General features: G+C 42.0%; 1 protein-coding gene across 2 annotated transcripts in view; it reads right to left on the bottom strand.

Annotated features, from left to right (window-relative positions):
• The window catches only part of PLXNC1 (plexin C1), a 144,388-nt gene that overhangs the window by 63,106 nt on the left and 68,094 nt on the right, over positions 1–13,188 (bottom strand). For both annotated transcript variants that reach the window (XM_028105497.2, XM_028105498.2), the window contains exons 8-10: positions 12,971–13,073; positions 12,731–12,829; positions 1,593–1,732 (exon numbers count right to left, since the gene is read on the bottom strand). In XM_028105497.2, coding sequence (XP_027961298.1) covers positions 1,593–1,732; positions 12,731–12,829; positions 12,971–13,073 — 342 coding nt within the window. The remainder of the gene's footprint in view (positions 1–1,592; positions 1,733–12,730; positions 12,830–12,970; positions 13,074–13,188) is intronic.

Here is a 13,188-nt window from a genome sequence, read left to right as displayed (position 1 = left end):
GATTAACTGGGTATTATTGTTTACTTCTCATGAACTTGGGTTCACCACTCTGATGTGGTTACTGAAATGCTACATGCAGAAAGGCCTCTGAGTCACTTAATTTAATAACTGCAGTATCTCAAGACACATTCGGAATTGAAATGAGAGCATAAAGAGTCAAAAATAGGGTAATGCTCTGAACACCAACTTATTTTCCGGTGAAGGTGATTGCCTTTCAGTGAACACACAGGTGTCTAACCTCACAGATTTTGCTACACATAATGAACGATTTTCACAATAAGGTATTTAGCCAGGATCAACGGCACAAAAATGTCTATAGCCGCTAATGTGTGCTTGAGAATTCTGGTAAACAGCAGAGCCACCCATGAACAGCTTTCTCCATCAAGATGACAGGCACCCCAAATTTACTCTGAGGAGGGGGAGGAGGATGGCAGTTATATGCAGCAAATGAATTAAAACAGAAAATTCAGTAAATAAGTGTGGCAGATTAAAATGCTGTACAAATCTGCTGTAGTAGTTAAAAACCAAAACACCACACTTCAGCACATTGTCTCTAATGCATTTCCATGATGAGAACAAGCTCAGTGTTATACTTCATACAGACTGTGATGTCTTTTACTTCAAATTAACCAAACTTATAAAGGCTAACAAGCAGAAAACTCAAATTATCTATTGTGTTATTATTATGACATCTCTCTTGGGGGTAACATTTGCACAAGGATGTCAGGGAGACACTGAAAAATTATTTTCTCTCAAAGTTTCATTGAAAGGATGAGTTAGGGGGAAAGAAGTGATAGAAATAATGATATTCAAATGGTACACTGACCAGATATCTGTGTTGGGGTGTTTGGTCTTTTTTCTTTAACTACTAATACATGTTCCATTTAGTTTATTTAGCCTGACACCAATCCAACGAAGAGAAGGCTATAAGAATAAAACAGATCAGAAAATTTCTTTTTTCAACTTTGGGTGATACCTTGGAAGAGCTGTCCTATCTTACTGTCAAAGTCCTAAGTATGCAACTATTTTTCTAAGGGGATCATCTTCAAGAAGATGTTTGCTACTCAAACTACTTGATTTTGTTAATGGATATGAATCAAGACCTCAAATAGGCAACACCCTGAGGTTTTGGGTGGTAAGAGGAAACAGATTCTCTCACAATTAACTTCAAATGTGGTCTTTAAATTATTCTGCTTCTTGAAATTATGTCTTATCAAATATGTAGACCATAAGAGATGACAGACTCTGAGAAACAAACTGAGGGTTCTAGAGGGGAGGGGGGTGGAGGGATGGGTTAGCCTGGTGATGGCTATTAAAGAGGGCACGTTCTGCATGGAGCACGGGGTGTTATACGCAAACAATGAATCATGGAACACTACATCAAAAACTAATGATGTAATGTATGATGATTAATATAACATAATAAAAAAAGATACTAAAAAAAAAGAAAAGAAAAAAAATATGCAGACCAATGGCCCACTTTGGCACATGGCAATACTTTGAAAAGATTATAGTCACAATGATATGCCTCTGGCATGAGTTTGAGCTTTTTACTATATTATCAAGGATAAATTACTATTATGTCAACTCACACATCCTTCTCGCAAGTACTGGTTCCTTTCAGGATCATCGTAATGTTGGATGCCTGGGTAAAGTTTGCCCCCGTGACGATCACATTACTTTTCCCTAAAGTCGATATCTTCCGTGGCTCAATGGACTTAATGTAAAAGACCTGTTGGAAATAAAGATTCATACACAAGATCAAAGCTAAGAAATGGCATTGTTCCAAAAAATCTGTTTATGTGCTGCCGTTCGAAGAAATCACTGGGAAATTACAACATTTTGCAAACACAAGCAGACAGTGTTTAATGAAATCAATGAATTCAAGGAAGAGTGCCGAAGATTCATGTCTCTCAACAAGCGACAGCGTGAGGTCAAACCAATTAGTCTTCATCTCACAAGACAGTTGAAAATACAGTTGAAGAGTCTGACATTCTGTCTGAAGAGTGAGATCTCACCAGAGTCTCGAAAATGCTCACTACCTTACAGCCTCTGGAGGCTCACCATACAACATGAAGTGAAGGACAAGGAGTCTGCTGATGCTAGGCCCACAAGCATTATCAGTAAGCTGGAATAACCGTCATTCTGGATAAATTTAATTCCCTAGAAAGCAGTACCTATTTTTTTTGTCTGTCTCAGTTGGGCTATTTGTTGTTTTTTTTTTTTTAAGATTTTATTTATTTGACAGAGAGAGAGAGACACAGTGAGAGAGGGAACACAAGCGGGGGGGGGGTGGGGGAGGGAGAAGCAGGCTTCCCGCGGAGCAGGGAGCCCGACGTGGGGCTCGATCTCAGGACCCCGGGATCATGACCTGAGCCAAAGGCAGATGCTTAACGACTGAGCCACCCAGGTGCCCCACAGTTGGGCTGTTTGAATCAAGGAGTATACTGCAGGGAAAAACTTCAAGAAAAAAACCCAATCAGCCACCTAATATCCAGGAGTCAGACGCCACACCCCTGTGGTCAACTTTTTCTTCTCCAATGGTACCAATTCATGTAGGCTTATGCACCTTACTTCTCTGTTTGCAATGTCTAATGAAAATCTCCTTAAAAGTCTGACTCTTGGTTTTGGCTCAGGTCATGATCTCAGGGTCATGGGATCGAGCCCCATGTCGGGCTCTGCACTCAGCACAGAGTCTGCTTGGGATTCTCTCTCTCTTTCTACCCCCTCCGCCCCCACCACTCGTGCTCTCCTTCTCAAATAAATAAATAAAATCTAAAAACAAATCAAGTATTCCACACAGCTAAAAAAAAAAAAAAAAAAAATTATGAGTTCTCCTTAAAAGAAAAAGGCCTTTATTTGATGGCAAGAATCACTTTCCCTTTCAAAGATGAGACAATCCTGATTTCTTTCAGTTTTCTTCTACAGATGTTACCGTCCATCGTTTTGATCATTTTGTTGTTCTTCTGTAGACCATTTCCAGCATGTCTGTGTTCTTCTACAATATGGTGACCAAAACAGGACAGAAAATTCTGCTTCTGGCCAATATAAAGTACAGCAGATCTTTAGCATGAGAGCATTTCCTACTCACACTCTTGACATTTGAAAACAACCTCCAGGGCCAGAGACACAAAACCAGGTGAAATCTGGCTAAGCCATAAATGCCAAATGTATCCACGTGGAGGATCAAGTCTAGGAGGAAGCCACTGATGGCCCTGGGAAGGCATCAGTCATGCCCAAACCCAGCCTACCACCTGCTTCCTGAAGCAGCCTACTATACTCCGCTCCTTTATATGTGTGATGCTTATCACGATGGACTTTCGGGGCTGTTTGGGCTGGCCCACCTGCTGAGAGGGAGGTCTGATTCTGCTCCTCGGCAAACACGGGTGCTGTACGGTGGAGCGGCTACCGTCGTCGCTCGTTAGCACTACGGGTTGGTTCTGCCAATGGAGGTGAATCCATCGTTCGTGTCATCATAGCAATGATGTAATGTGACAGAGAGTGGATTTCAGGGGCAGAATTTCTTTTAATCACTCAGTAGAGGACTTTCGCCCCATATTTATAGAATCATGAAGGGTCTGAAAGGGTCACTTTAATTATTCTGTTATACTTGACTGCATTTTATGGGGGAAATTATCTGCAAGAGTGGGACTTGGAATGGGGGGATTAGCGAAGACTGCAAGATAAATCCCTTGCAAATGTCAAGTGTGTGCCATACAGCTGAAGGCTTGCTCTTTGCCCTGACTCGGTGACAGCTAAGTGAACACGTGTTTACTGAGCATGTATGGGGTCCCCAGAAGAGCCCCAGGTGTGTGGGGGACACATGATCTATGCGTGCGCCAGAGCAGGAACTGGCCACCTAGTGGCTTTGCCTGTAACAAGCCAAATCCAGGCCACTGCTTGCCTTTGTATGGCCCGTGAAAGAAATGTCAAAAAAGTAACAATGTCCCGTGACATGCGAAAATACATGAAATCCCGATCTTAGCGCCCACAAATGGAGTGTTTTTGGCCCGCAGCACACCCATTCATTGACGTATTGCCCGTGGCTAACACCACAGCAGGGCGTAGCCGCTGGGCTCACGAAGCCTAGCCCAGTCTCCGTCCGGCTCTTTGTAAAAAAAAAAAAAAAAAATGGGCCACCCCTGCACAGTAGAAGTCCTCTACCTCTGCCTTTTAGGGCGGCAAGAGAGCCTGCAGTTTTGTTTTATGTAAATCCCAGCAAAGACTCACATTTACACCCAAGTCCACTGTGATCCCCACGTTTCTTTCTGGACAGCCCTTCTGGATTCCTGTACTTAGACTGTGATATCTGCTCCAGCAAGACTCTCGCACATCCCAAATAAATGCTACTTCTCTACTCTTGGGAGAGGAGAAAAAGAACCTTATAACTAATATAAAAAAAATATTTTAAGGGGGTTATATTTTGCTTCTTAAATGGTTCTATAAACACCATCAGTGGACCCACCATGTTGCCTTATTTACTTTTTATTTCTCCCTGAGCAGAGACAGCCCTGCTACTTCAAAAGGATTTTATTTTTAAACCTTATTGTTTAGAGAAGTTTCCATTGGCTGTCTAGGATGAAATCCAGCCCTGGTCTATCTCCTGAATGCAGATGCTTCTAGTCTGTTTGCAAAGAGGGTCAGATTAGTTGCCCTTTGTTTGCTTGGAGAACTTCTCCTAATGTTAATAAGTGAATTAAAGAGGGGCGCCTGGGTGGCTCAGTCGTTAAGCGTCTGCCTTCAGCTCAGGTCATGATCTCAGGGTCCTGGAATCGAGCCCCGCATTGGGCTCCCTGCTCAGCGGGAAGCCTGCTTCTCCTCCCACTCCCCCTGCTTGTGTTCCCTGCTCTCGCTGTCTCCCTCTGTCAAATAAATAAATAAAATCTTTAAAAAAGAAAAAAAAATTTAAAAAAAATAAGTGAGTTAAAGAGCTAGCAAGAGGACCTCATCAAATACACTGTGCAGGTATATAAGAAAAAAAAAGAGAGAGGGTAGCTATATGGCTGTACCATATGGCTACAACAATTCTTAGAACTATAACATTTTCTATTTTTACTGATAAAGGTTTTTAAAAATCCCGCACAGACAGAAGGCAAAGAATGACCTCCTAACAAATGTCTCACACACTTATTTTAGATCTATTTTTATATTTTAATCAAGAGTTAATCTCACAGCCTGGTATGAAGTAGTGGGCCCCCTGAGCTGACACACAGAACGGGTTAATCTAAAAACAGAATCTCGTTTGATAAAAAGAGATGCCTTCTTCCAGCCATACAGTAGGATTGCGCCCTCATCTTAGGTCCAAGGATTTCCATGCGCCAAATACCACTGATGGTAACCTTCACAACCTGTGTTGTTCAGCAATTAACCTCAGAATGGTCCACTTCTTGTCAGTTACGTTTTAAAGACGTAAGAGTTTTTTAAATGGCTGCCCAATTTTAAATTATTTAATAAAACACTATGAATTCTGGTCGCTCACCAGTTTAAATTACTCCCTATTTTGTGTATGAAAGCACATAGAAACTGGTTAATTAGGTGATTACAGAACACCCACTTATTTTTATTTTCTTAAAACGAAGTCACTGTAAGACATTGGAAACAGCACAGCCACTAAGAAATAGCTCTCTCTGAAAAGGCCTAAAAGGATCACTTCTGACAGTAAGAGTACTTTTTGTGAAGTCTGACGTCAACACAATTCAAATTACCATGACATTAACGGAGAAAATACTGCTATGATTGAAAAGAATATTGGAAAGAGGTGCATTAGGAAGGCTCCGTTTATTAAGACCAAATTGTACTCTATTAATCTGTTTTTAAAAAAATCTGAATATAGCAGAGCTCTCGGTAGGCCTGGACCTGAATCAACGCTCAGTAAAACGTCTCTCAGAGTTTCACTGGTGAAATTAGTTCAAACAGAACTGGATAAAAAGTCACATGTTCAAAACCAGCTGGAAATCTGAAACCAAAGGACATTAGAGAGATGAAAGGTAGCACAACTAATTAAAGGATAGTGTCCTGTAGGGCCCTACAGGGGTGAATATTTGGTTCAGAATTATTTAACATCTTTATTAATGACTCAGAAGGACAGAAGTAATGTATTCATGAAATGTAGAAGTCGAAAAAAGCGGTGACCAGCAGCGGAAACGGGAAAGTATAAAAGGAGGTGAGATACCGAAAGAAAATACAATCCCGCCGAAGAAAAAGGAGAGCACTAGATAGAACAGCATGGTCATGCATCTGATGCTCAGCCCCCAGGTGAATTTTCTCTCATGGGGGCAGCCCCATATAGACCCCAGGAAACTTGGGATGTAACCCCCAATCTCCGGTGGGTCCCAGGACGTACCAAGAGTCAGAGTGGCAACTGAGACAGACCAGAAGATGGCAGACCAAGGTCCTGTGCTAAGAGACCAAGGCTCAGTTCTCTGACCTGGGGACTCTAAGGGGAGGCTGACCTGGCCCCAGGAGGGGCCGCCAAGGCCACTCCACAATGTTGTTACTCCTGGCCACTGAACCTTCCGAGTGTGGCAACTCAGAACAGGCCTGGGTGAGTGGGACTCCATGACCAGGGCAGGCGGCTCCACCCCAGCAGAGACCCCTGACTGTAAATGAGACCCAGCCACTCCAAATCCACCCCTCGGCTGAGTTTCGACTTCAGCACGAAGCTCTTGCTGCTCCACTCTCCTCCAGGCCTCGGTTTCCCATCTTGGGCCTCTTTCGCTCTCCCCGTCTTGGAGAAGACGCTAGTCTTGCCTGGGTCTGCATCCTCCACTCTCACCATGCCCACCCTCCCCTCGCCGGAGGCTCTGAGGCTAATGCACCTGCCCCGGCTGGAGGTCTTCAGCCCACCCACGTTTGTCCACAGACGGGACAGGCTGTGCCAGTCGAACGCCACGAGAAGCCAGTGTTAGTTTTCTCCCTTCCAGACTGACTCATATCAGCCACTCCGTATCATTTAATAACTTGCTTATATTCACTGAGGTCATACAGTGCAGAGTAGTGGTTAAAACTGTGGGCTCTGGCATCAGACTGCCTGGGTTCAAAGCTCTTGCCTGTCATTTACAACCTACCTATCCTCTGCAAGCCAACATCTCTTTGCTCATAAAATGGGGACAACAGGTCCACTGTGAGGCTTACATAGAGATACACTCTGAGCTCAGGACATAGCACAGGCTCAGCAACTAAGGGTCACCATGATTCAATTTAGTACATTCTGGCATTCCTTCTTGCATCTTCTTCTGTTGTACACACTCAACCGCTTCACGAAAATGGGTTTTACTTCCTCCAAAATATTGTTAAGTGCCACAGTGTAAGCTCACGAGGGCACACACTTCGCCCACCTGTCTAGCACACAGTAAGCGCTCAATAAACACATTTTGAATGAATGGATAAATGAACGGTTGCCAGTGCATTCCATGGCACCGAGCCCACTGCTAGGCCCACAGAAGCCACTCAACAGGGTAGATCTTCAACTTAATTTCGCTGTTAAAAGCACAGTCTCCAAAGGAGTCGATTTGGATCGCCTGCGAGAAATTAGGATGCACATTCAGAAGTGGCGGAGGACGAGAAGAGGGGGTGTGAAGAAGACAAAGAAAGAACACTGTGAATGTAAGTCCCTTGAGAGCAGGAGACATGGCCTTGTAGGGTGTATTTCCACCCGACCGAGATAAGCAGACAGCGAAGAATAACAAATATGAGAACAACATCATATCATAGATCTGCACAACCTTTCTGTGAGAACAGGAGAGGGAGAGTGGCCAGTTCTCTCAGCAGGTGGAAGACTGTTAAGAAAAGGAAGAGAGGTGAGCGCGGGGCCACAGGGCCAACCGTCTGAGAGAGACTGGCCTCTATAGCTGAAAATACTTCTCTCCCAAAGGGCAAACATGGGCTTTTGAGTTCATTTCCCTGTTTTGGTGGTGCCTTTCCTTAATCAGCCCCCTCCCCGATAAATGACAACACATACTTGTAGTTGGGCTAAAGGGACTGGGGATAGGGGCATGAAACAGCATGAGGGCAATGTGCCCAACCCAAGACACCAGAAACTCTTGTCTCCTAAGTGCCACGTCCTTAGATGAGCAAATTCGCACCTTAAAAGATAAATGTCTTGAGTAGCATTCTGTGGCTGCTGAAGAACAAAACCCAAGCTCCTCGGCCTGGTGTGTAAGGCCCCACAGATGCCGACGACAGCGTTACAGCAGCCCTGTGCCCCAGGATTTCCTGCACCCTTCTGCTCCAGCCAGACTGAATTACTTGGATCTCCTGGACCTCGGGTATGGATGACCTGAAATTTTCTGGTGACCCACTCTCTTTTGCTAATACTAGCCCCTCTGCTCAGAATACCCACTCCTCTGTCTCCATGAGTCTCGTCCCTCAACTGTTGGCTGCAATGCCGTCTCTGTCTATCAATCCATCCATCCATCAAAACCTTAACCAACCACACTGATTAAGTGTTTTTAGCTGCCAGGCACTGGGCTTAAATAAACAGGAATGACTAAGCCGAGGCTGCGGGAACAAGCCAGGCTCTCTGAAATTGTGTACTTTCTGGTACTTCTCCTATGTTAATATTTTTTATCTTATATTCTTACTTATGTACTCATGTACAAGATTCTTGAGACTGATGGCAAGACATGTGCCGGATTCATTTGTGTCCTCCTTATTGTGGCCACAAAGCTCAATATAATGGCATCGATTAGGTGCTCAATATACACCTGTAGTAAGAATCAACTCCAGCTCAGCATCATGAAGCCTAAAAGCATGTCTGCACCATTCCTACCCCAGTATGTCTGCACCATCCCAGCCCCTGGCACGCAGGAAGCACTCGATACATGGGTGATGTGGGAAGATGCATTGAGGGAGAGCTCTCAGTGCCTTCTCTGCTAGGAAAAGTGTTCAGTACTTCATTCAAGGCCAACACAGGACCCAAACTGGAAACGTGAAGTTACACATCCACATGATAATGAAAGATAGCGGTACACGCCAGGGCATGAGAAATCCCTCCTGTGACCAGTAATACTATACCACTCGCTATGAACCAAAATCAAGATTCTGTTTTGAGCCACATATTTAAAGAAAACCTTCCAGTATCAACAAAATACCTTTCTCCAAACTAAGAAGGGTCATTCACACAGCAGCACTGGAGACAGGCCTGGGCTTTTGGTTATGTTCAGCCTTGTCCTGCCCACTTGGTAACCCAGCCAGTTCTTTTAACCACCCAGTGTCAAAGGTCAAAAGGCACAGGAAGACACTAACATAAAAGAAATTTTTAAAACTCATTGCCTGGACTACCACTCAGCAATAAAAAGGAACACACTATTGATCTGCAGAAGAACTTGGATGAATTTCCAGAGAATTATGTTGAGTTAAAAAGGCCAATCCCAAAAGGGCATGTCTGAATGATTCCATTTATATAGACTTCTTGCAATTATAAAATTATAGAAATGGAGAACAGATTAGTAGATGCCAGGGGTCAGAAATGGGGAGTAGGAGGGAGGAGCAAAGGGGGTGTGGTGATAGAGCTGTTCTGTATCTTGACTCTTGTCATTGTCAATACCTTGGTTTTGATATTGTGTGATGGTTTTGCAAGACGTTACTATTGGGGGAAACTGGGCAAAAGATCTCTCTGTCTTATTTTCTTACAAGTACATGTAATCTACAACTACCTCAAAATAAAAGCTTAACTTTTTCCCAGTCTTGAAAAAGATGAACAAAGTGGAAGGACTCACACTTTGATTTCAAACCTTATTACAAAGCTATAGTAACCAAAACAGTGTGATGTGGGTATAAAGACAGACATGTAGACCAGTGGAACAGAACAGACAGCCAGAAGTAAACCCTTGCATATCTGGTCAAATGATTTTTGATAAGGGTGCCAATGCCATTAAATGGGAAAAGGATAGTCTTTTCAACAAGTGATGTTGGGAAAACTGGATATCCACATGGAAAAGAATGAAGGTGGACCCTTACTTTATGCCATATATGAAAATTAACTCAAAATGGACTAAAGATCTAAATGTAAGAATTAAAACTACCAAACTCTTAGAAGAAAACATGGGTGAAAAGCTTCATGACATTGGATTTGGCAATGATTTCTTGGATAGGACACCCAAAGCACAGGCAACAAAATAAAAAAAAAGAAAAACTGGACTTCATCAAAGTTAAGAACTTCTGTGCATCAAAGGATACAATCAACAGATTGAAAAGGCAACCTATGGAATGGGAGAAAATATTTGTAAATATGTATCTGATAAAGGGTTGATATCCAGAATATATAAAGAACCATAAATCAACAACAACAAACAACCCGATTAAAAAATGGGCAAAGGACTTGAATAGACATTTCTCCAAAGAAGATACACAAATGGCCAACAAGCACAATAAAAGATGCTCAATATCACTAATCTTTAGGGAAAAGAAACTCAAATCCATAATGAAATACCACCTTACACCCACTTAGGATGGCTACCATAAAAACAACCACAAAAATAACAAGAGTTGGAAGGATGTGGAGAAATTGGGAGGCTTGTACGGTGTTGGTGGGAATGTAACATGGCAGGACACTATGAAAAACAGCATGACATTCCCCCCCCCCCAAGTTAAAAACAGGATTACCATATGATTTGGCAATTCCACTTTTGGATATATACCCACAAGGATTGAAAATAGGGCCCTCAATCTGTACACTCATGTTTATAGCAGCATTATTTACAATAGCCAAAAGGTAGAAGCAACCCAAGTGTCCATCCACAGATGAATGGATAAACAAAATGCAGTATATGCATATAGTGGAATATTTTTCAGCCTTCAAGAGGGAGGAAATTGTGTCCCATGCTAATAATATGGATGAACCTTGAGGACATTATGTTAAATGAAATAAGTCAATCACAAAAAGACAATTCCTATATGATTCCGCTTAGATGAAGTACCTAGTGTAACCAAATTCGTAGAGACAGGAAGTAGAATGGTGGTTGTCAGGGACTGGCAGGGAGGGGAGGGGATAGAAAACGGCGCGTGGGTGGCTCAGATGGTTGAGTGTCTGCCTTCGGCTCAGGTCATGATCCCAGAGTCCTGGGATCGAGTCCCTCATCGGGCTTCCCTGCTCCCTGGGAGCCTGCTTCACCCTCTGCCTCTCTCTCTCTCTCTCTGTGTGTGTGTCTCTCATGAAAAAATAAATAAAATCTTAAAAAAAAAAAGAAAAGAAAACGGGAAGTTATTTTTTAATGGGTACAAAGTTTCAGTTTTGCAAGATGAAATGTGTTCTGGAGATGGAATGTGGTGATGGTTGCACAACAGTGTGCATGTCCTTAACACTTCTGAACCATACGTTTAGAAGTGGCAAAGGTTTATGCACAAACAATGAATCACGGAACACTACATCAAAAACGAATGATGTAATGTATGGTGATTAACATAACAATAAAAAATTATAAAAAAAAAAGAAGTGGCAAAGGTGGCAAATTTTGTTAGGTGTACCTTACTAAAATTGAAAAGAAACAACTAAAACAACAACAAAAGAGAAATTTGATTATTTTAAAAAGCCACTGCCTCCTTGATCCAAATACCTGTCATTATGTCTTAGTTTTATAAGCTAAGGGAAGAGAAGAGTACTAGCCCATCCCTTAATAAAACCTCGAAGACTTCAAATCTGGAGATATCGGCCCACCAAGCCTTTCTAACACCTTTAATTAACTTCATAATCCATTTTGATTCACATTCCCTCTGCCTGTTAGTTATTCACCTAAAGTTACTATCAACTTTTCATGAGCGATGAAAAATGTGCTACTGATCCATATTGGCACTTGACCTATTTAAGTAGATAATATTTATCCAGCAAATGGATAAATCAAAACCATAGATTAATCATGAAATAGAAAACGGAGACTTTTTTTATTTTTTATTTTTTTGGAGACTTTTTTTTTAGAAAAAGAAATGTTGTGTTTTAATTTGTCTGCTCCTGCTAGATTAATAAGAGCAAGAACCTATCCTTTTTTGTCACCACATAGTACCTGCTCAATTAAGTCTTGTTGGCTCAGTGAAGCCAGCCACTCCCAACACAGCCTCTATTCTTTGCCCAGAACATTTAGATTGTCATATCCTTTCTTTTCAAACATGTCTGTTGGTTGAACTTGGTGCTGTGCTATGAAGAAAATCAGAGGAATTTCCAAGGAAATTTCATAGAAAATATTTTTTCATGAAGAAAATTTTGGGGAAATGGAGAGAAATTAAATAAATAAATATATATATATATATATTTATTTATTTATTTATATATATTTGCTTTGGCACTATTAACTATGGGTCAGATCACCTCCACAAAGTAAAGAGAGGCAATCTGAAGGAATTTGTATACTTTGCATAGACTCCCCTCACCCCACGTAACCCCCAGGAACGCCATCGCAATGCGAGGTTCAAACTGAAAATCCCCTCAGTGCCGGGTGCTATCTGCTTCCTTCTAACTCCTCCAGAGTGAGCCGTGAAGTCACCTTGAAAATTTTACTCCTACTGGAACGATATCATTTTTCATAATTACTGAATTTTAATTTCTTTTATGTGAGTGTGCAGCCTTTCATGTATTGAGCCAATTATGTGAAACTTGGTTAAAAATCAAAGGTAAAAAAGGGAATTTGGGTAGAAAGTAAAACAAGGAATTTTTAAAAGGAACCCAAAGTAGGAGGAGTTGTTATTGTCATTTAAAAGGGGAATTTTTTCCATTCTGAGTCCAAAACCAGGGTCTGACCTGCAAGCCCTGATGGGTCCTATTACTCTTATTCTCCATGAATCTTCCTCCTGCTGTCTTGGGTGGTGTCCGTTTCTCACCAGCAACCTGACAGTGTTCCTGAAATGAAGAACAGCCCTTCAACATCCAAACAGATGGGAAATTTAGAGCTTGAAGCAAACACAAAAGACAGACTGGGACTGGGTGGCCACAAACATTTATTTTTGGTAAAACCTTATAATAACAAAAATGGTACTTTACCTGGTTTCGCTTGTAATCAGAAGGGTCACAAGCTGTGAAGGGGTGGATACACCTTCTCTCACTTTTACACCAAGCACAGCCAGTTCCAATACATACTGGGCATCTGGCAACACGGAAATCCAACTTAATTCCTGCATTTTTAGGAAAATGTTCATATCCTAGAATTTCCCTCTGTGATGTGGTGTGCGTTTAAAAGAAGATGGGAAAACAACAACAAC

The sequence above is a fragment of the Eumetopias jubatus genome, unplaced genomic scaffold (genome assembly GCF_037043125.1).
Source record: "Eumetopias jubatus isolate StellerSeaLion01/CBP00866 unplaced genomic scaffold, mEumJub1_p1.0 scaffold_8, whole genome shotgun sequence".
Taxonomy (NCBI): Eukaryota; Metazoa; Chordata; class Mammalia; order Carnivora; family Otariidae; genus Eumetopias; species Eumetopias jubatus.
Note: the sequence above shows the minus strand (reverse complement) of the source record. Positions and strands in the feature narration are given on the sequence as shown.